A 25077-nucleotide genomic window follows, 5' to 3' on the forward strand; every position below is an offset into this window, starting at 1 on the left:
TTTTGGGGTCTTACTCATAGTCTTTGCCCAGTCCTACTTCCTGAAGTGTTTCCCCTGTTTTCTTTGAGAACTTTTATGGTTTCAGGTCTTATAGTTAAGTCTTTAATCCATTTTAAGTTGGTTTCTGTATATGGCAAGAGGTACAGGTCTAGATTCATTCTTCTATGTATGGATGTTAGTTTTCCCAGTACAATTTATTGAAGAGGAAATCTTCCCCAATGTATGTTCTTGGTGTCTCTGTAGATCAGTTGACTGTAGGTTTGTGGGTTGATTTCTGGGTTCTCTATTCTGTTCCATTGGTCTGAGTTGTTATTTGTAGTATAATTTGAAGTCAGGTAGTGTTATGCTTCTGGCTTTATTTATTTATTTATTTATTTATTTATTTACTCAGGATTGCTTTGGCTATTTGGGTTCTTTTGTTGTTCCATATGAATGTTAGGATTGTTTTTTTCTGTTTCAGTGAAGAATGTCATTGCTATTTTGATGGGGATTGCATTGAATCTGTAGATCACTTTGGGTAGTATGGACATTTTCACAATGTTACTTCTTCCAATCCAAGAGCATGGAATGTCTTTCCATCTTTTTGTGTCCTCTTAATTTCTTTCAGCAGCGATTTGTAGTTATCATTGTAGAGATCTTTCACCTCCTTGGTTAAATTGATTCCTAGGTATTTTATTTCTTTGGACTATTGTAAATGGGCTTGCTTTCTTGATTTTTCTGCTATTTCATTATTGGAGTATCAAAATGCTACTGATTTTTGCATGTTGGTTTTCTGTCCTGCAACTTTACTGAAATCACTTATCAGCTCTAAAAGTTTTTTTGGTAGAGCCTTTAGGTTTTTCTATACATAGAATCATGTCATCTGGAAACAAGAACAGTTTGACTTCATCTTTTCCAATCTGGATGCCCTTGAGGATTTCTTGCAGGGCTGGTCATGTGGTGGTGGACTCCTGCAGTTTCTGTCTGGTAAATACACGATTTCTCCTTCATTTCTGAAGGATAGCCTTGCTGGATATAATGTTCTTGGGTGGCAGAATTTTTCTTTCAGTATTTTCAATATATCATCTCATTTTCTTCTGGCTTGTAGAGTTTCTGTTGACTGGTCTGTTAGTCTGCTAGAGACTCCCTTATATGAGATGTGATGCTTTCTCTTGCTGTTTTTACGAGTCTCTTTTTGTCTTTAAGCTTTGCCAGTTTGACTATACCGTGTCTTGGTGAGAATATTTTGAAATCTGTTTGAGGATCTTTGAGCCTCCTGGATCTGAAGGTGTGTGTCTCTCCCTGTACCTAGGAAGTTTTCCATTATTATTTCATTGAATAGGTTTTCATTGCCTTTTCCTTTCTCCACCCCTTCTGGAACACCCATGATTTGGATGTTTGTGTGGTTAAGGTCGTCTGCTAGCTCTGCTAGATTTTCTTCACTTTAAAAATGTGTGTGTGTGTGTGTGTGTGTGTGTGTGTGTGTGTGTGTGTGTGTGTGTGTGTGTGTGTGTGTGTGTGTGTGTGTGTGTGTCTGTCTGTCTGTCTGTCAGTCTGCCTGGGTTATTTCAAAAAGGCCATCTTCAAGATCAGAAATTTTCTTCTGCTTGTTCTAACCTGCTGCTTAAACTCTCAGTTGTCTTTTTTATTTCATTGAATGAATCCTTCAGTTCAAGGAGTTCTGCTACATTCTTTCTTAAGGATTGATCTCTTTATAAATTTCCTCCTTCATATCTTGGATACTTTTTCTCATTTCATTGTGTTGTCTGAGTCTTCTCATATTTCAATGAGTTTCCCTAAGACTGTTGCTCAGAATTCCTTTTCAGTCATTTCAAGGGTTTCCTAATCTATGGGATCTGGTACATGAGAATTACTGTATTCCTTTGGTGGTGTCATATTTTCTTGTTTTTGTGGTTTTTTTGCTTTTGTTTTTGTTTTCCCCTAGTATCTCTATGTTGTCTGGTCATCTGGTAGAGCATTTGCTTCTTCTATTACTCTTCAGTGGGCTTTGAGGAGACTTCCACCTCTTTTTCTGGACTCCGATGGTGACTCTCCTTGTGTCAATATATTTGAGTGGTCAGTGGGCCACCTGTACGGTGGCCAGGGCTACTGCTGTGGCAATGAGCCACCCTGCCACAGCAGTGGCTGTGGTGGACCACCCACGCAGAAGTGTTTGCAGCAGTGGCAGGGGCTGTGGTCCCCAGGCATGCTCTGTTTTCTGTCAGGTGGGGACTACCTATGGCTCCTTGATCACATTTAAAGAGGACCAAATTGGAGAGGCTGAAGCTATTAAAGGAATGAGCTGGCTGCTTAAGAATCTGCTATGGAGAATTACTTAAATGTTAACTTTTGGGAGCCAGTGGAATCATACAGCAAACTTTCTAAGAAGATTGGAAAGAATAAAAGCTTTAATATAGATGCTTAATACTTTTTTTTCTGAATAGGAGAGAAAGAAGCAACGGTGGATACACAAAACAGATAGATTTGGTAAAGAATAGTTGAGGAAGTTTTTCCTTATTACTTTTCCTGTGAAACAGAAGTGATCTGCTAATAGAGGAAGAGTTGGGGAGGGTGAAGTTTTAATGAGACTGGAGGTTTCAAATTGTTACAGTGAAGGACAATCCTAATATTGAGAACCTAGCTGAGGATGGTAACTGCAAAATTATGGTGGCACAAATTGGTACCACCATGTGGTTTCCTGTAGCAGTACTCAGCAACCCAGGTGTAAAAGGAGACATGGCAGATAGAATTGAACCAATCTAAGATTCAGGTTTTGGGTTATAAATTGATGATAATAGGGGAAAGGAAATGTAGGATATTGCCACAAGTGGCAGAAGTATCAAAATGACAGGTAAAGGAAGAAAAAAGTGACTAACGGAACTCCTAATAAATAATGTGGTATATTGGGTTTGACTCTTTCAAACTTCCCAAGGTCCTCTGTATTTATCTGCTTTCATTCAAAATTTTTATTACCAATTATATACAGTATACTATGCCACACTATAGGGGGATGCAGCTGTAAATAGGAAAATCCCCATTAAAAACATAGACTATTTTATAGAAAAGCATTGACCAATAAGACTACTCAATAGAATAACTGGTACAATTGACAAGATCAAGATAGAAGGTACTAAGGATGTGAGAAGGGATTCATTTTATCATATAGTAAGAGGTGGTTATCAGGGAAATATTCATTTTTAAAATGCCTTAAATAGATCTTGAATAATACAGAAAGACAGCCATAGAGGCAGAGTTAGGATGAAAAAACCATTCTGTGTGTTGCATTAAAAAGTATAGCAAAAGAATGATTAGAGGTTAGGTTTATGGGAAAATAAAAAAGAAGGCTGCAATGGTAATTTTAAGCCAAATAATAGAGCTTTAAATGTGCTGAGGAATCTGGACTTCATTCAGTAGGCAGTGGAGAGGCAGTTAAAGTCTAAACAAGAACTAATGATGTGTTCTAGGAAGGCTGGTAATCTACAATCAAATCCTCTTTAGTTTGTAAAGTACAACTCCAAATGATTCTAATATGCCAGCAGGGTTAAAAGGCACAAGGAAATCTTACAGAGAACTCAATATATATAGGTATATCAAAGTTCTGAGAAACCACTTATTAACTAGCTAAGCTGACCCAGTAAAACCAAAGCTTAAAGACAGACTATTTTCATCACAAAACAGATTTTGAATATATACAATTTATTTAATAAATTAATGTCATTCAAAATACAGTGCCAGAACATTATGCAGTTGAACATGCTAGTAATGTTTGTCATGAAGCACCTGTGCTCATGTTAGATTGGTGGCGCCCTACTACTGCTAGTGGTTCCTGGGATTAATGCCAGAGCAGCCCTAATTATCTGCTCTTCTGCACAGCTAGTGCAGAGAATTCCTGAACAGTTCACCTTCCTAATCCTACCCCCACAACACACACACAACCGGTTTAAAAAAAAAAAAAAAAAAAATCCTGACAGCTAACATATCTATACACAATCACTCTACAGTAATGCTTGTTATTAAATTATGATGTAATGACCTGGTTAACCCACTCTAAATCTTTAAGATGGAGAACTACATCAGCAGCAGGTAGTTATATGCATGAGCCAATGTTAATGTAATACAGAAAGTGGAGGCATTTACTGATTAAAGCTCCACGCAGACCCGCACAATGAGGGGCTAGCAATTCTTATTGCAAGCCCAGCAACATAAGTCCACACCTGGTAAATGACCAGTTGATTGGAAGACCTGTATTCTAGATAGACAAGTATAAGTTAGTGAAAAAGAATACATGCACCTAATAGTACAGTTAGACTGATCCTGCAGTCATAGCTTTCCCTGTGTAATACCATAAAATTATGGAAGATCTTCCTCAACTATAGTATAGGATTTAGACACATTTCTATACCAACACAGACATTAGTGTTAAGTGCAGGTGAATCAATTACACTGAAAAAAACTGTATTCCAGGACTTCAGAACAGAAGCACAGGAATGAAATACACATACTAAAATAACCTCAGCACAACTTGTGATAAACACACTAGGAACAGGAAACTACTTTTATAAGTGAACTTTTTGAACTGTACATACACAGGGCTAACAATGTTAGATAATCCAGATTCTTATGTTCTCATGATACAGATAAAAGCTTCTCAATTATTGAATAATCTATTTCATATTATGGAAGCATATCTTTCTGTAAGACTCACTGATATATATATATTATACTGATGCAAATAAGTAGGGCACAAAAATAAAATTTATCAAAGATAGATTTTTATGTACTCATATTTAGTCTTTTCATAGCCTCTCTTGTTTAGCAAAGAAAATGACACAGCACATAAATCAGGCGTACACTCCTTAACGCCCCCACTAGACAGATGGTAGTGCAACCATTTCTCCATCCAGTTCAAACTCCTCTGTCCCATCCGGTGAAAAAAGATAAGTCGGTGGTTTCCATGGAGATTCTTCAAGGCAGGATGGATAAAGTTTCCCCACAGTGCATCGAAAATCTCTCCCTAAGTCCCACAGTACACGTTCAGATATATGTTGCCGCAGAGACCACCTGTCAAGTTCCAGATCATACTGGTAGGTGACGTATTTAGCTCGCTCATTTAAGTGGGTTTCTCGCATAAACACACACAGAGAATTTGAGATCACAACAGCTCTTACACAGGGGTCAGAGTACCTCTTGGCAGGGATGTTGGCTGCCATTTTCCACTCATTTTTATTCACATCATAAATTTCCACAGTTACTGAAGACCCATCTAGACTTCCAGAGGGGAGTCTTATGCCAGAATTGGTAGCAATATGCAACCCTCCAATATAGAAAATTTTATCACCAAAAGCTGCAGCTGAAGCAAAGGACCTGCTAGTCTGTCTCATGGCCATTTCTACCCATGAATCAGACCTTGGAAAGTAACAGTACATGAGGTTCAGTGTCATCACATAAATGCAGTCATGAACCACAACTGCTGCACTCCACTGCCAAGCACAAGGCAAAGGGCTTACCATTGTCCACTCATCCTTCTCAGTGTCATATCTTTCTACGGTCCTTCGATTAAGTTCTCCACTTACATTATCTCCTCCAATTGCATAGATATAGCCTTCACAGCAAACCAAAGACGGCTTTATACGTACAAAAAGCATTGGGGTCTTTGGAAACCAGGTATTTTGCTGTGCATCAAACCAATAAAAGCAATTCACAGTTCTGAAGGCAGTCTGAAGTTTGCTTGTTTTACTGTGATTTGTTTTTGTGTTTTTCAGAGGAACCTGACCCCCTGCTATATAGATGTCATTATCAGGAGTTACAACGGTCCCAACCTTATGCAAGTCAGCTGGTGGGCTGCAAAGCTTGTAAACTTTTTCTGCCTGGGGACTGTAACAGACAGAAGAGTAAAGACTACAAGGATTTTCTGAAGATGCTTCAATAAAAATCATCATCTCCTCTTTAGTCATCCCAAGTCTTGGTTTGAAAAACTTGGGCATGGACTTATACAGACCTTGAACCACTACAGACTTATCATTGGGTGGCAGACCTTGAAACCAGGCTCTCTGTGTTACTTCTGAAAGTGCATCAATTCTGATTTGGCTAAGAACTGAAGACAAATACTGGGATCGTGATTCTGTGTTGTACTCCAGCCACAGCATAGCAGCTTCTCGAACGGTTTCTTCCTTTTCTACATTTAAATTGTCACTACTGAGAATGTCTATCAGTAGGTCATGTGATAGCTGCATGAAAGCTTCCTGGTGATACACAGCAGTGAACTTGTGCTCCACCATTCTTTTCGCACTTTGTTTTAATTCCTCACAACTGAAGAGATCAGCAAAACTTAACAATCGCACACAATTCTCTGCATTTATTTTTTTAATTAAATATTCTCGACAACGTTGCAACACATCTTCTACCTAAAATGAGAAGGGGGAATAAAAGGCTAATAAGGACAGGATAGACAATTTTATTTTTATGAAAGCTATAGGTATATTAATCAGATCTCCATACTACAATTTTTATTTTCAGATATATGTTTGAGCTAAGAGATAAGGTTTTCCAGTAATGGTAAACTTACAACACTATGCATAGTTCTGCATTTCTTTTTCCTGCTTAGTGGCCTACTTAACTGTCCTATTTAGGAACCAGTAGTACAACATTATATAGGCACTTAAAAACTGAATAGCCTTAAGGGATAGGTAAGAAAATTCATGTATGTTATAAAATATAACTGAGAGGAACCATATGAAAACAATGTAAGTAAATTATAGTATAGGAAATGATCATTGTTGAGTAGCTGAATTCTGGTTTTCTCAATTTAGACAAGATAGTTATATAAAACCAGAAAACCATGCACAATGAGTAAGAGTAGTTATCTGCCATTCTTACCTAAAGGGGCAAGATAAATCAAAGGCATAATAAATACATTTATGTGCAGTTATAAGTTACCTATATTTAAATGACCCATCTTAAACACTCTATGCTTCCTAGATTTTTTTTTTCTTTTGAAGGAAAGGTAGATCTCAGTTGAATCAGAAATGCTACCTACTATTCTTATTCAGCATCACAGTGGTTAACTAGAAGCACTTACAGTGGAGTCAAGCTGCTTGGATTAAAAACTTAAATTGGCCAGTTAGTACCTGTATAATATTAAGCAATAGCTTTACCTCTCTATGCCTCAGTTTTCTCTTGTATAAAATTGGGAAATATTAGTTGTCTACCTCAAATGATTACTGTAAAGCATAAATGCAGTATCTGGCACATAAAAATATTATCACTTCCTGTGGTTAACAGTGAAAGTCATGTTGGTAGTCACAGAATGCCCCATCTAAGGCTTGCCAGGGTAACCCAGTCCAAGAGGCAGAGTCCTGTTTTGCAATTGGGTAAGCTTATGCATATAGCTTTCATTAATATGGCAGAATAAACATAAAAAACTGTGAATATTTACAGTACTGAAGTGTTTCTGGAATCCAAATTTCTTAAAATTCTTCCATTTCTTAGCAACTATGAAAAATGCCTGCTTTTATAGTAATGAAAACTTGCAAGCTATAGACAGCGTTTACAATAAGCATTTCTCCCTTTCAAGTTTGAATTTAAGATGTGAACGCCTTTGATTCTAAAGCATCAGGAAGCTACCATAGCCTGTTTCCTCAAAGTTGTAGGTATAGTAGGACACTGCATAATTTTATAGACAATAAGAGTGCAAAAGTAAAAGGAAGACATAGGCATGAAATGAGTTCTGGTTCCCAGAGTTACACTCTGTTATTGACATTCTATCAGTATCATTCAAATTCATTCACCACACATTTATGAAGTACCTAATGAGATACCATGAATTGTGCTCCTTAAATTTAACCTTTGATCTAAATACAATGTGTTATTCCAAAACAGGGAAAGGAATGAGGAAAATACTCTTACATTCCTCTTAAAATGTAAAAAGGGAATATGAGGGGGGAAAAGAGTAAATTTTGTGTACCATACATAAATATACCAGGCTTGCCAGTTAGCTCAGTTGGTTAGAGCATGGTGTTATTACACCAAAGTCAAGGGTTTGGATCCCCTTACTGGCCAGATGGAAAAACAACAAAAAAGAAAAAACTAAATCCAATCATACATAAATATATAGGTCATCACTTTTTGATTTTTGTTTAAATACTTCTTAATAACTCAATATGATCACATAACCATTATAAATAAGTTTGACAATTTTCAAAGAATCTTAAATTTTTTTGTGAAAAGTAACACCATCAAAAATTAGTATATGTAAGCTTTAAGCACACAAAAATTGAAGCACTTAAACTCAATAAATACTATCAAAAATTCCTTTTACTTGAAATCTAAGTTTTCAGGTATATTAGGTAGAATATGAAAACAGTATGAAATTTTTACCTTTTTAATTAACTAAGTTAAATTCCCATCATAACACTAACTTATTGGCTGATCAAATCCTATTCTGTTTTTACCTTACACATTTTATAAAAAGAAGAAAACTTTTATCTTCTAAAGTCTACAATAAGGGCTGCCCCGTGGCTCACTCAGGAGAGTGCGGTGCTGATAACACCAAGGCCACGGGTTCTGATCCTACATAGGGATGGCCGGTTGGCTCACTGGCTGAGTGTGGTGCTGACAACACCAAGCCAAGGGTTGAGATCCCCTTACCAGTCATCTTTAAAATAAATAAATAAATAAATAAAATCTGCAATAAAAAATATTACATAGATAAATCACTGGTGAAACAATGTTTCTTGACAAAATAAGCCAAAATTCATGTATATAATTGAGGAAAAAAACTGCTTACCTGTAGGAAGCAAGCTGTTTCATAAAGCTGTTCTACAGTGCTGTCATTTATTACCAAGTTACCCGTGTATGCATAAGTTATTATTATCTGTAAGGTGGCAGCATCCACATTCCTCAGGTGTACGTGTGTCTGTTTGCTTTCACTCAGTCCACTCATGAACATGGCCCTACAGTAGAGAGGGGGAAACAAAGCTTAAGGGTTTAGTGTAAAACAAAAGTAGAGCTAAAAAGAAAAACTAGACAACATGGGATGTTTATTTAGGATATTTACTTACAGGGAAGACTTTTGAGGTAGATAACAGAAAAGCTTATAATCCAGTGCCAAAGATATACCAGACTATTCCACTACGCCACTCTGACTGAAAACACCAAAATTCCATTTACTCCTCATATTCATACAATGGAATACTATTCAGCAATAAAAAGGAAGTATTGATATATACTGTAACATAAATGAACCTTAAAAGCATGCTTGGTGGAAGAAGCCAGACACAAAAGACCACATATTTATGAGTTCATTTATATGAAATGCCCAAAAAAGGGTAAACATATAAAGAGACAGAAGGTAGAACAGTAGTTCCCTAGAGCTGTGGGTAAAAATGGGGAATGACTATAAATGGCACAAGGTGATTGAAATGCTCTAAATTAGATTGTGGAAATGGTTGTATAACCCAGTCAATATACTAAAATTCATTTCATTGTACACTTAAAAATGGATGGATTTTATGATGTGTAAATTATCTCTCAAAGCTGTTTAAAAAATTCATTTACTCAATTTCCTAAAAATGTGCAGAACAGTTTCCCAAAAATCTGTTATATACATGAAACTATGCTAGAAAGGTATCTGGTATTGTGGAGAATACAAAGTAAAATGCCCATATATACAGGTGAGAGACGCATATTACTGCAAGCGTAGGAGAGAAAAGTCCCTGCATGTAGCAATCAAGAGCAGTTATCACTATATTTACTAGCCTGGATCCTTCAAGGACAAGATGAGTAAGGAAGGCATTCAAAATAGGTAAAATAGGGTAGAATAAAAGAACCATTTGTTTAAGGGGCATAGATGATACAAGGGGCTCATGAAGGACACTGGAAAATGACTTGGAAAGATGAGTGGCAGTCAGACCACAGAGTGCCTTGACAATGAGACAAAGGAGTCTGAGCTTTTCCTTGTAGCCTGGATTTAGCATGATAAAATGTACTATAGCATGAATACTGTGACAGGTCAACCTCAAGAGCTAAAGGCTGGAGACAGGAAAATTGGTTGTAAGGCTACAACAATAATCTAGATGAGAAGTAAGAAGAACCTGACCTAGGGTGGCAGAAATGAAAATAAAAACTATTACAAAGAGTCAACAAGATCTAGTGATTTTCTAAACATAAGGAATGGGACAGAGTAGGAAGAAGACAGGAAAGAGTAAAAGCTACCTGTTTATTTTCAAGGAAGTACCTGAAAAAATATTGTTAACTATTGAGAGAAAAACAATAAAGCCAAGGAGGAAAGTTAATCCTAGGAAAAAGATGAGTTAAATTCTGAATATATTTGATTTGAGGTACAGGCAGTTGAGTCAAATGGAAATAATACAATAATCAGTTAAATACTTAATATCAGTGGAACTTTGAAGGCCAGGCATGAATGCAGTGGGCCCATGACTCATCTATAAAGTGTCATGAGTTAAAGACAAATGAGTTATGTGAAGGAGACTAAAAAACTATGAAAAATAAAACCCACCCAAGAATCCCAATCACCAACCTGAAGTAGAGCTCAATTAGGACAAAAAATAAAAAAGAATATCAGATGGTTGAAAAAGATTCATCAGAGAAATATGAACAACCAGACCAGCACAATGCTACTCAGGACAAGAGAGGTGGGTGTCAAAAACTCTGTAGTCAAGGGAAATAAACACTTCAAAAGCAACTGGGCAGTCAAAAGTGACTTCCAGTCTAGCTCAGGATAAGCAGTAAGGACAGCAGCTAGATTCCAGGGAGTCAGGGAATGGAAGAGTGGCACAATGTCAATCAGAGTGCTGGTGACTTCCTACTGAAGGATACAGGAGTGCCACAAATAAACCTGATGGAGCAAAGTTTTCTTGAAAAACATACCCAAGAAATGACAAGGCTCTCTTTAAAAACACTTATTGCCACCAGCTTCACTTGTCTGACATGAAAAAATGAGAGATAATCATAAGAAACCTGAAAAAGAACTGTTAAGAGCTCTGAGTAAAACTGAAGGATTTAAGGATCAAGGGGCTTTTACATTTATTCTGGTAGAAGGTTAGTGACTTTGGAAAAGTGAATAAGGCAAAGGGAATAGCTAACTATACAGATGACATTGAGACTGGTTATTCTACACTACAGTTTATGACAACAGAATGACAGACTTCTGGTAAAGGAACTGTGCTTCCTAAAGATTCGCCTAGCCAATCTGATCATGAAAGTTCTAAACTGACATTTTTAAGAAAGAGCAAATATTGAATTATATAATAATGTAACAGGCTGAGGTATCATAGTAGAAGAAATGCTGACTAATTCTCAAGTAATTCTCTCATTTGGGGTCTAAAATGAACAGTAAATGTTACCAAGAAATAGAATCTACTATTCAGAAGTATCTATTGATTCTTGGTAAGATGGAACTGGTAACTCAAACTACAAAGAAGGTATCTAGTTCAAAAGGCAAAGTTTCTAATAGTAAATATCTGTAACAGCATTATATGTAAAGACCTTGAAATCTACACCTGAAAACAGAATCCAGTTTGAGAGAGAGAGAGAGAGAGAGAGAGAGAGAGAGAGAGAGAGTGTGTGTGTGTGTGTGTGTGTCCCAGACACAAGATTTAATGATGGGTGTTAACCACAGTACATACTGAACTATTCTTTCTACTTATTTAATAAATATAAATATATGATTTGCTTTAGGCAGAATATATTCTCTTAGAAGACCAAGGAAGCTAAACAAGGAATAGTGATAAGGAAATAATGGCAGCCTTGAAAGGACTGTGTTGTCTTTAAGACTGTAATATTAATGAAATTTTCAAGTTTCCCGGTCTTCAGGAAAACCAATTTCAACCCAAACAGGTAAAACAAATAATAACCTCATTTAGAGAATTTAAAAAATAACGTTATCTATACAATTACAAATAATAAGGAATAAAAAGAAGGAAGACTTCTAAATAAACCTATGTGTTACTTTCTGGTAAAGATGATGACAATACAGAAAATATTATGACAGAATTTCTACACAGGTTTCAAAGTTAGACCAGATGACTGCTAAGGTTACTAATGCAGAAGATTCTACTCTAGAATTATACATGTCAACCTGGAAATCCACAACTAAGGCATGAAGCTCTCTCTAATAATGGATAATCAATTTGTAATTAATGGCGATTAAAAGGGAGAACTAATGAGCTCAGGTATTTACTAAACCTATAACCTTGAATTTCTAACACCACTTAGATTTGAAGAAGAAAAAAAAACTGGTATCACAATCACTTGGGAAGCTTTTAAATGTACAGATTCTGATTCCATAACCCAGAGCCACTGAATCAGAATTTCTGGGTTTGAAATCCAAGAAGAATCTCCATTTGTAAAAGTACACAAGAGGACTGTGATGATCAACTAGGTTTTAGAACCACTGTTTGCAAATAGGATAAGCTTTCTAAAACAAACAAGAAAATCAGTGTCTGAAATTGCATGAAAAACCCACAGCTTAACTTAAAACAACTATAGGTACAGCAAAGGCAACTGGCATTTGGGCCTTAGTTTCTGTAATCATCACAGGATGTGTTACACTGAGGAATGTGAATTTTCTATACTTTCATGTAAGTTAGCCCTGAAAGCTTATAGCTAACACCACTAAACAGCAGAAAATAACTCATTTCTAATATTTATAGTAGGAACATACTGGTCCACATATAATTCATCTTTATTCACTCCATCCCTTTCAAATGTTAAGCAAAAAATCAACCTAAGGGCAGAGAACAAATAATTTCTATCCCTTAGCTCCTATTCTTCTCATGAAACTTACAGTAATGATGCAAAAGATCATAAAAATGTAAAGATATTTATTTTTAATCAGCAAACAATAAATAACAAAATCAACTTGTAAATTCTGAGACACTGAGAACACCAACAATGTTATTAACTATTTAATATTTAAATCTTGCAAGAAGTCGGGTAAGGCTAAAAGGATATCACAAATAATAATAGCAACCAATAGTGAGAAAAAGAAATACATTTTTGCTAAGAAAATAAAAGACTTAACATGTCTAAGCAGCACCAATCATGCTCTAAAAATTATTGAGCCTATTACAACTCCTCAGTTTATAAACAAGTACTGTTTTCTAAATGCGGTATTTTAAGTGTCAAGAGTAAATTATCCCCATTTATTTTTCTTTCTCCTTCAATGGAAAAATAGTACTCTGAATCCTTCTGCCTCCCTGATATTAAAATTAATAAGTTTCTTGTATTTGAACCTTTGTAAAAACTTCTTTCATCTGTCCCTTACTTACACATGCAAGGAAATGATTTGGTAAGTACTACATCATCTGAATAGAAAACTTAAGCAAAACTTTAAGAGATCTAATTTTTAAAAATTTAAGTAACGCTTAAAAGAATTCCTATTAAAACATCAAAATAAGTAAACATTCTGCAGTTACAATTACAAACTAATCAAGATTAAGGTACTTACCTGAAATAAGAGCTACATGTTGCAAGAACCATCTTATGACAAGGGAATTCAGTGCCCTCAACAATTAACACTATGTCAGTTAACAGCTGCTGTTCATAAAACAGTTTTAACTGTTCCAACAAGGACACAGCATATTCAGTATTGATCTGCCTCACGTCTTGAGTGGACATGACTATATTCCATTAATATCTCCCAGAAGAGATAAGAAAAGTCCGTCTTACTGATGGAAGGTCAAGTGAATACTTCAGAAACAAAGGAGAAACTCTACTTGCTATTATCTGTAGCATTCAGAACCAAGACTGACACATTCACTTATGAATAATATCTTGTTATAGGCTTAGAATCACTCCTAGGTCATCCTGTGTTAATTAGATTCTTCAGAGTTTTTCAACACAGTCTGCAGTTTTTCAACACATCCTGCTCAAATGTGCAATTGTGCAGTCACGAGTGAAAGAGGAAAATACACGAGGTAGATTTTGTGGCAACATCCCATGTTCAGTAGATCCTGTGGAGTAACTAAAAAGGAAAAAAGTTCAGTTGTGAGTACCTAGGCCAGTATATTTTTAGAATACAATGTTTAAAATGGCAGTATTAAATATAAATTATATTTATTTGGGGTTCAACTTTAGACATTACCATAAAATTGACACATGAGGAGTGAACATTTAAAAAATCTACATTTAAAGTTAAAAAAAAAAACTGAAGCAAATTAACATTTGTAGTTTTCAAGTTAACTTTTTGCCTTCTATACAAAATATAAACACCCCAGAAATTAAGGAACAGATGAATAAGCACACATTTAAAAATTAAGAATTTAAATTGCCAAAGCCAGATCTCCTAGTTATTTGTTTAGCTGCAATACATGACCATAATTTAACAAAAAACAAAACAAAAAACCTTTCACACGGAGATTCTCATTCTTTGGATATTTTAAATATATTCACAAAGGCTTCATATTTAATTTAAATTACTTAACCAGCCAGATGCCAAAAAAATTTTTTTTTAATTACTTAAACTATATGGTAAACAGATACAAATTTGTTTAATTCCGAAGTATAAATTATATATTTTTAAATCTGCAGTTTGATCCTGTAAAAGAAGTACATGTAACTTCTCTCTTTGTAGAGTGGTTCCTTCTTAGAAATCTTTATGAATAAGGGAACACATTTTATTGAAAAAACCATAAAACATGATTTAATAGAGATGTGTTACTACACTGATAACTCCACATTACACAAATGTAAATGTTCTCGAAATTAATATGGAAGTTTAATACAAATCCAATTTAAATCCTGTTTGCAGGGGATTTATCTGGAAGAATGCACAAAAGTTGCCAAGACATTTGAGGGGGAGGAAGGGCAAGTTTTTCAAGACTCTTATCAAATATTAAAATGTATCACAAACCTACAATAAACCCAAGTATACGTAAGAAATTAGATATGATAAAGATAAATATGGCATTTCAAATTAGGAAGACTGGCTTATTTCAACAGTGTTAGAACAACTGGCTAACCACTCAAAGAAAAAAACATAGGTTTTAGTCATACTGCATACTATTCATCAAAAAAAAAATTTCAGCTGAATTAAAGTCTGACTTTGTTACTCGGAACTCAGTATTTACAACATATGGCAAAGGATTTAGAAATCAGAAAAAGAGGGAAAATCCAACTACAATGTTACTAATACGTTACCTGTAAAAACTACCACCTGTTTTCTTATTAGATGACCCTTAGTTCCCATAATCAGAAAGTCAAGTGTTTTGACACGAAACCTATAAACGTGGCCTATAAACATCACTGGAACCACTAATATTTTCCCCCACAAAATATCATCCATTATGTTAAAGAGATCAGATTGTACTTCCTGCCAAACTATACTATTACAGGACCTGCTAACTTGATACAGACTGTCAAGTTTCCAGCCAAATTAACTATGGAAGTAGCTAAAACAGGTGCAAAGGCACAGTGAGACTTTGGGTCATTTAAGGTAATGACTTGGCTCTTCCAGAACTGAATGTTATACTACAAATCTAAGTTCTACTACAACCTCTAAGGCTAATAATACCTAAAATCACTGGCTTTTTCCACATAGTAATAATGCAGCAAGGCCCAGTGTTAGTGAGGGTGTGGGAAAATGAGCATTCTTACAAAGAGAGAGTAAGTCGATACATACCCACAATCCTTTATTCAAAACTCCTGAGACGAGACATGTTCTGGAATTTAGAATTTTTCAGATTCTATAGAGGAAATATGGTACACGTATTGTATATTACAAAACTCTCTCAAGAGTCTGGGACAGCACTTCATAATCAAACATATTATCTTCAATAATGTGAAAAACAAAGATTATATACAGGCTCATGTTACTTCAGGTCAGGTTTTGCTGGCAAAGAGATTTTTTTTTTTTTTAACTTGATTTTTGAGAGCTTTCTGAATTTCAGAATTGCAAGTAAGGTATTACAGAAGACATCATTTGGCAATATAAATGCTTACTTACTACCTTCTAATATATCAATTCTACTTCTAGAAACATATTTTACAAAAATGTATGCATTAATAAACCGAAAGTCCTAACCCAAGCTGCAGGACCCCTAATTATCCCCATCCTGGTTTAAACTAGTTGACAGCAACTGTTAGCCAGGGCCAAGATGGATTTACATCATGCTGCTAGATGCCAGAACTGCTTGCAGCCTAGATGACCTGGCTCTCTCTGGTCACTTCACCAACCTTATAATGATATGATCTGATTTTTTCCAGTGATTTTTTTCGGGTCTCATTTAATTTGTTATGTCTCGGTTTTGATAGATTTTTTTTTATATGCATGAAACTGTATTAAAACTGAAGTCTGCTTTAGAAAATTACATAGTAAGCCAACTTAATGTGATACTGTTTAACACTGCTTTGTTAGAAACCCCTATTTCCCACCCCTCTTTTGTAATCCAGTGTACATTTTCTCTCTGGAGAAATATCCTAAATAAAAATTACCTTAAAACAGAAAAATAAGTCATTCAGGTAGCATCATACTAAGTAAAAGTTTAATAACTTAAACAGATCTGTATGTAATACCATTAAAAATAAAACTAAGGATCTCACCTCTCTGGGAACATAGACTTCAAAATACATTAACTAAAAATGTGAAAAGTTGCAAAGTTTAGGATGATCAACCAACAACTTTCAAATGCCCATAACATGAACATTTTCTATCACAAGATTCCTTCTCTCCTAAGAACAAATCTTGAAGTCGACAAGCTAAATACTCTGAAACATTTCACAAAGTCTGTACTATATCACTTAATCACCAAGTGATTTGAAACCTTTATAAATTTTCTCTTTTCAATATTATTGTTTTGTATTATCATTCTGTAATTAGCTTCAAAAAGCCACACATCATGTCATCTGGAGAAGCTAGCATCCTCAGACTGAATAATTCTCTGGTATCAAGGAAACGGTTTACTGGGGCTGGCTAGTTAATTTACTTAGGACAGGATGGGTGCTAGTAAAACCAAGGTGAAGGGTCTGGACCCCTTACCAGCCAGCTGCCAAAAGAAAACCAACAAACAAAAACAGAAGGAAGGAAACTATTTACTTAATTTTCTGTTTTAAATTAATGGCTACTTAAACTTAATTCAACAAATGTTTATTGAGTATTCATTAAGTGCCAATCTTTGCACTTTAAGTACTCAGATGGAGAGTTGCCAACCATGAGAGCTCCAAAACACCAAGTGCATTTACTCTTACAACAGACTAGAGCCAAAAACCATAGCTGTCATTTAAAAACATGGTGTTTTAAAAACAAGTTATTCTAGACAAACTCAAAAGGCAAAAGAGGCAGGCAAATGAGAGAAGCAAGCTGGGTATAAGAAACATTTTTCTTGAAATCTAGCTGTCTTCATCGTTCATTTTCAAACTTTTGATAGAGACATCAGTGCACTCTTTACCACAGGAAAGATTGTAGCACAAGTTAAATCAGCAAAGGCAGTTGGCACGAGGCCCCACTGCCAGCAGTGGTTCACACTGAGGAGGAAGGAAAAACTTACTGAAGACCTATTTAAACTTCTGAATTTTATTAACGTATGCAATGATTACCTAATTTTAAGAAATAAACTTTCAAAAGCTATACTACTCTTCCTTCTCATCACAAAGACAAAATATTTTGGCTTTGGAAGCCATAAAGTCCCAAAGACTTAATCCTGTTGCTGCAGTATGAAAGCAGCCAAAGATAATATGTAAAAGAATGGACATGACTATTTCAATAAAACTTTATTTACAAAAACATGCTATAGCCCATATACCAATCTTTGCTTTAAACTGCTTCTTGAAATGTTAAGTCAGTGACTAAAATACATACCTCAAGTTGTTTTTGCTAGAATGTTTTCCCTTCAAATCACAAAAACAAGGAAAAGCTCAAACCTTAAATTCTTGAAAGTTAAATATATTTCTTAAACTAATTTGTATATATGTCACTTTTCTTTTCAATTGAAATATTCTAACACTCCTTACCTAATCCTGCAACCGCTTAACTGTCTTCTCCAATTCCTGACAGTTCTGTGGACTTCTGAAATTTTTTCTTTATCTAGTCTGAGCATCTTTTATAAAGATTTAAAAAAAAAACAACAAGACATCCTTCCCCCAAATAATGTGTGGAAAAAATATCCATGAGAAAAGGCTATTACAGACTCAAAAACACTTAAATTACTTTTTATTTTTATCAACCACAACAATATCTACATACATGTGAAACACAGATGTGTGCAGGACAATGCTTGGTGTAAAGACATTTATTGGACACATGGATTCATTAGATGAAGCAAGGGGAGGTGCTTCAAGATTAATAGGAAAGTCCTATATTTTAAAACTGATCATTAGAATGTACTCCACAGTGAAAAAGCCAATATAAGAATTAAATGGGAGTCAAAAAAAATTAAATGGGAGTGATGCAAACATGATATAATAAAATTCAGAATCTAATAAAATGCAATGTACTCTGATATAAAAAGTATATTCATTCTTACTCTTCTTTGTAAGTCCTGGGTTCAATTCAATGTTTTTGATTAATTTGCTTGATGGCAGAGAATAGCAAATAATAAGGTTAGAATGCTATACACAGGATGAGATCCTTTCCTCTACTGGTCTACCCACTGACTTTCTGCAAACTATGACACAAAGCCATACTTATTTTTAAATCTAAGGGCTTCCTGTAAAAGTTGAAGATGTATAAATTAATTGAGATGATTGAGAGAAAGAAAACAAAAATTGTCCTTCTAATACATTTTCTCTAGAATACCCAAGTCTCCAAGGTTCTGTTGAGTGAATTCTACCACACAGAAATTTCAAAATAAACGTTGTTACAAAATGATTGTCAGGACTAAAGCAATCAGCAATCCATAGCAACATATACAATTCTACTTAAAAATACGTCCTATAGAAAATTATTTCAATAAGTATTCCTCCCTTAATCAATGTGACTACAAAGTTAATCTTTGTAGAGCTAACCTGATTTTTCAATTTCACCATAAAATCAGAAACGTAGAAAAATCCTACTTTCAAATTTGTATTACAGAAGTTTATTACAGAAGTTTAAGTTGGTCGTCTTGAATTCCTCATTTTATTTTCCTATAGAATAACAGTATAAAAAAAGGTATTTAAGTCCTCAGGCTGCAAGAGCTAAAATATGCCTGAAAGTACATCTGCAAAGGAATTTACACAAAGCAAATACTACTCTAATACTCATAAAGAGGGCTGTAACAATGAATGTGTTCTACAGTCAATAATATTTAAAAAGGAACCAAAATTAGAGAAAGGTATGAAATATTGAAAAATTTTTTATAAATCGAAATACTTTTCAAGATTTCAGAGGTCGATGGCAGTGTTTTGGTTTTTGGTGGGGAGGGAAGATATGGGGGATAGGTGTCTAATTTCACTTTGAAACTTAGTGAAAATGACACTAATCAACAACTAACTGAGCTGTGGATGAAAAATGAAGGAAGGTTAAAAAGATGGGGAAGAAGTTGCCAACAAGGTCTGCACGGAAATTACATACTATGTACAGAGCTTCAGTTAGACAAGAGGAATAAGTTTTAGAGTAGACTTTAAATGTCCTCACCGCAAAAAAAAATAAGTTGGTGAGGTGACATGTATGTTAATTAGTTTGATTTAATATTACACAATGTATATATATTGAATCATGTACCCCACAAATACATACAATTATTATTTGCCAATTAAAAATAAAATAAATAGAAATTATACAGTAGGGATGAAACAGTGACAGAGAGGTCTACCTCCAGCAAAGACGGTGGGCTACAGGTCACATGTATGAAGCAATTTCAAATTGTACTTTACTAATTTAAGGGGCGCTGCATCTTCCAGTGCTACAAATGTCAATACATAAGATTGGAAACTTTTGTTGGAAAGAATAAAAGGCATTCTGGATGTCAAGTATTGCAAAAAAATGAACAGCATGAACCCAAACTACTTGGTTTGCTGAAAGCCCAGTTCTGCAACTTTCTGGTTGTGTGACCTTTTGTAACACTGTGCCTCAGTTTGCTCATCTGTAAAATGGGAATAATAGAACACTCCTCAACAAACTGTTCAAGGACTGAGTTTCATACAACAGTGCCTGACACATAGAACTACTATATAAATATTTACAATAATTTTTATTAATCCATTCACTGGTGAAGCTCTTGTAGCATTTTCTCAACTCCTGAATCTCCGCTCCTACACCATGTCTAGAGACCACAATTATAAAGTCTCAGCATCCAAACACAGTTCTCTTTTTATCCTGTAAATGGTATTTTAGATAAGAGAAATTCATTCAAAGGTTTTAGAGAATTTTTTTTGCAAATATTTATTTGAAATTTAGTTTAAATTTAAAGTGCTCTAAAATGCCAAAGGATACTTTTTTCTTTTTTAACTTACACACTGTAATTATACATATTTATGGAGTACCAATTTGATGTTTCAATACATGTCTGTGTTGCATACAGAGAATATTTTGACAGTACAAATCATGAAACAAATTAGCTCAACAATGACTAGTTTTGAAAAAGCTGATGTCAGTGCAGAAAAACTCAAGGAGAGCCAGGAAGGCACCAGTCATAAAAGAAGCCTTTCTTCATTTCAGTGAGATAGGTTTCTCCTTTGGGTAGATAAAAAATTTGTGCCAGAAACAGTTTGCTTTCTAGTTATCAAAACAACCCTGACAGTTGGTAATATTTGGAAAAGACTATTTGGTCTTTGGATTGTCAACTGCTACACAATATTCTGGAGTTGTGACGAGCATCAATTAAAAAATAAACACCTTGCCTTCTGAAAATTTGTCAAGTTTGATTAATTTCAGCATAGCTTCACCTATTCTAATCAAATTCAGAGCTTAGGTCTAATTCCTCTCTGTTCCCTCCTTCCAACCACACTGAAACGTTTACATGGCTCCATCAGGGTAATTATGCTCAGCACCCTAAGTAAATTCGGTTCACATGTATAAGCTTCCGTACTACATTACAGTTAATAAGTCATCTCATTTTCAAAAAATTAAACAAGAACATAAAGGTGATGCCACCTGTGATAGAATAATTATATGAGTGTAGTATGTCCTTTTATTTTGGATACCACTTTTTTCCTCTCAGCTCTGTAAAGTGACTTATTAAAAGAAAGCTGGGGAAAGAAAGGTAGGCTAATGCAAAATTGACTCAAACTCTTTCACAGGGACTTCATTTTCTTAACCTGTCAATGATTTATTTCTTCAATCACAATAGAAGAAAATACTTCTCAGATATTCAGACACTCATGTATGAGGTAATAAAGGACATAGCCATTTAATGATTATGACTACTGAAGTTTTTTCTTTAAAAAAAAGAAAAAAAAAGTAAACTGGTAAACTTCTTACAAGCCCCTGCTTACCATGAAAACTACAAGTCACCATTTGCCAGAGGTATGTGAATGGGGTACAGAAAGAGAAAAATCTCTCATTAAACGATTGTTTTCTTCAAATCTCCTACAAGAATTCCTTTTTCCCACAGAGTCTAGGTACTACAAATTTCTGGCAAGAGAACCAGGCAGGAGTAATCTTCATACACCTAAAAAATTACTTGAAATAAACCTATCACTTCTAAGTTATTTAAATATCACTTGGTCTAGTCAAACACTACAAAACTGAAAATAAGACTGAGATATAATAAAGGACTTTGACATTTTTATTCATATATTTTATGACAGCAGGACCAATCCTTTTTCCTGGTCCCCCTTGTCTTAGGAATGTGGGCAAGAAAAAGAAACTACTCTTTTCTAAATAAATGTGTAAAATCTTTGGAAAAAAGGCATCTTTTGTCTTTCAAGACTGCATTCAAGTTTCTAGAAACTTATCACGCACCTCAAACACATTCAACATTTAGGTATTATGAACTAGCTCGTCATTTCCACTAACTAGGAGAAAGAAAATCTATGGAGCGTGGACTTAAGTACTATGATACCTCTATTCCCTATCTCACAGGTCCTGTGAATAAAGTTAGCAAATTTTACGGTAATGCTTCTTACAGAAGCAAAAAGAAGAGTTACAGCACTTACAAACTCTTCCTCTAAAACTGCGTGTAGTGAAAACAGCAAAACGTGGAAACGTGTGAACGACAGAGCATGCTCAATATAAATGCCATAGTCCTTCAGAGTTTCTGACAAATGACAACTTCTTGAGGATTTCAGGCCCCAATCTAAAAGGGCTTTAAAAAGTACCAGACCAACAAAAGATCAAAGCGAAGAAGTAAGCTTAACATTAGTTATCAGCCAGATGGAAAGAATAGCAAAATCCCACATCATTGTGACTGGAAAACAACCAACTGGCTTTTCAGTTTACTTTAGGTCAGAAAAAAAGACTTTCTGAAAAAACATCAGGAAGAAAGTCCTTATCAAAGGTTAATTAAACTAAGTCACTCACAAGTGCAAGATATTTGAAGTCCATACTACACAAATTCAAGCAAAAATTCACAACTCAGAGGAGAGGGGTGGGTAAACCCTGTTAATTTGTTGCCTAGAATGGAAGAAAATGTATCAGAGCACATTGCTCATATGGTTTTGTTTCTGAATGCCTGAATACTCAGTGAGCCAGACATATATTCATGTATAAACAACACGTGACCAGTCCTGTCCCCTACATTTTTATGAGGCTGATAAAGACAGTTCACACAAACATACCCTTTTAAAATTAATGTTATGTTTTGAATAATTTTCCTATTTTCACTTGAAGGGGCCACCGTGGTAGCAGACAATTCTAGAGATTTGGAGTTTATATTCCTCTCCCTTTGAGGCAGCTATAAAAGAGACCTTAGACTGCCAGGCCAGAGGGGAAAAAGGCGTTAACTCAAACTAAAAGAGATTGTTCTACTCCACGATTTTTCAATTCATAAGGAGAAGGAGGTGGTCGAGTTCAGTAAGTTAACGATTTCACAGTCAAAAGTAAACACGTATACAATTTTCCATTTCAAAGGGCAGCTTCTGCTTTCTTTTTAAATCGTTATCAGACCATAATAAGACCTCTGTTAACCTAAAGCTCTCTTGGTTACTTCAGTAGTACCAACAACAAAAAAAAAACCTAGAAGGAAGGGGCTGCCATCCTTGGGCCCATCGTGTCGCGAACTCGTCGCGAGTCGTTAAGTGAAACAGCTTCATTTGGCTAGGCGGGCGCCGGCAGAGGCCAGGACGCCGCCCGCGAGACCCGCGGCCGCCGTGACGCCCCAGCGTCCGGGCCGGAAACACCCCGTGAGCGGCGCCCCGGGCCGCGCCCGCCCCGCGCACCGGCCGGGAGGAAGGCCGCACGGGGGCCGCCGCGGGGTGCGGAGGGCGGACCGCCCGCGCCCCTCCCCCGCCCGCGGCGGAAGCGCCTCGGGTTTGAAAGATGCCGTGGCCGCCGCCCCACAAAGGGCCGAGCCCTTTCCCGCCGCAGTCCTCTTCTCCCAACCCCTCCACAGGTCGCCGCAGTCTCCCCCGCCTGCCAGCGACGCCTGCTCACCCGCGTCCTTCGGTCCCGAGGGGTGGGATCCGGTGCGGACGGCGGCCCCGAACACAGAAGGCCCCTCAGGCGCGGCGGTGGGGGCGTGGCCCTCCCGCCGCAGCCAGGGCCGGGGTCTCGCCTCCTCCTCCGGCCTAGGAAGGTTGGCGCCGCCGCCTCCTCTTCCTTCCGGTTTCCCCTCGCACCCTCTCTAGGTCAGTCAGTGCAGCGCGGATAACAGCGTCCTCTGCGGGCGCCGCCGCACGCTCCGCAGGGCCCGACCACCGCCAGGCTCCTCCCCCGGGAGCCGCGCTGCCAGCCTCTTCAGCCCGCGACCGCGAGACGCCCAGCTCGCCCCCCCCGCCCCGCCCCCGCCGCGCGCTCCCGCCCCCCCGCCCCGCCGCGCGCTCTCGCCTCCTTTCGCGTCCCGGGAACGCGCGGGTAGCGGACCGTTGGGCAACCGCGGGCGCGCCCTCCCCGCTCCTAGCTTCCCTCCCCTCTGCTCGCGCCCACCCGCCGCCACAAACGGCAGTTTTGCAGTTTCCCGGGTTCTCCAGACCGTCCCTCACCGCCCGCCCCTATTCCAGCTTCCCCCGCCCTTTTCCTTTGCCGGATGCTTCCGGAAAGCCAAAACAATTGTTGCCGCGCAGGCGCGAAAAAGGAAACGAAAGCGCAGGAAGGGCGGGGCGGCGCGAGGTGACGGGGAGCGTAATTGAAGGGGCTCCGGGGGAAGGTCAGGGGAGAGCCCGCAAAGGGCGCGTGCGCGGAAGACGTGTTGCCTCCGAAGATCGCGGGTCTGCGGCACGAGCGAGCTCGGGGGTGTGTATCTGGTAAAAGGAGAGGCCTGAGAAAGTCAGTGCTAGGAAATGCAGACGGCAAAACACCAAATTTTATGCCGTAGGCGGTTTTTCCCCCTTGAGATTTCCCCTGAAATCCAGACATTTGCAGGTTGGGTCGGGGAGTGGGAACAAGTAGGAATAAACAATAACAAACCAGGGGAAGGAGAAAGTTGGAGAGACGTTGGGCGGATCACTGAGTGCACTTTGTCTCCGCGGCTCCTGCTCAAATACACGACCTCTACTTTCCAGAGGCCAAGGAGATCCTCAAAGCAACATACTAAAGAGCCCGCAGTTCGGCGCTAGGGGAAGAAAGGGACAGAGAAACGTCTGGGTGCGGAGGGGAGCTTCTGCGTGTGAAGCCTTCAGTTCGTTTTGTGCTGCCTTGCGGCAGCTCTCCCCTTCCCGCCAACAAATTCCGAAGGAGCGCCTTCAGCTGTGCTTCACGAAGCGAAGCGTTGGTAGCAGCACCTAATGGTTGTGGTCCGCACTGCTCTGGTTAACGTGGCACAGCTTGCTTACTAGCAAAAGGTTGTAGACTTGCTCTCTCACTGGCTAGGAGTGATTCATGGATTTTTAAAAAAATTATCAGAAATGCCCACACAGAGTCCACATGCCTTCCTAACTTCCACTCTTGGCACAAACCCGACCTGTAGAATGACTAATTATAAGTTGAGAGCATTCATCATTGAAGGGAGACTCTTCTGTAGGCTAGGCTAGAACAACTGAATGTACACCAAGATTTGTGTTATCTGGGTCTACTGATACAGCACGTATATTACAGTGAAATTTAGAAGCTAGATTGATTCAACAAAT

General features: G+C 37.3%; 1 protein-coding gene across 1 annotated transcript; it reads right to left on the bottom strand.

The window, feature by feature from the left end:
- Positions 1-3697: 3697 nt before the first annotated feature.
- On the bottom strand, positions 3698-23715 carry KBTBD2 (kelch repeat and BTB domain containing 2). The gene is made up of 4 exons (XM_063099672.1): positions 23447-23715; positions 13448-13963; positions 8765-8930; positions 3698-6383 (listed from the first exon to the last, which is right to left on the bottom strand). Exons 2-4 carry the CDS (start codon positions 13615-13617, stop codon positions 4848-4850), a joined length of 1872 nt encoding a protein of 623 aa, XP_062955742.1. The 5' UTR covers positions 13618-13963; positions 23447-23715; the 3' UTR covers positions 3698-4847.
- Positions 23716-25077: the final 1362 nt, after the last annotated feature.

The sequence above is a fragment of the Cynocephalus volans genome, chromosome 6 (genome assembly GCF_027409185.1).
Source record: "Cynocephalus volans isolate mCynVol1 chromosome 6, mCynVol1.pri, whole genome shotgun sequence".
Taxonomy (NCBI): domain Eukaryota; kingdom Metazoa; phylum Chordata; class Mammalia; order Dermoptera; family Cynocephalidae; genus Cynocephalus; species Cynocephalus volans.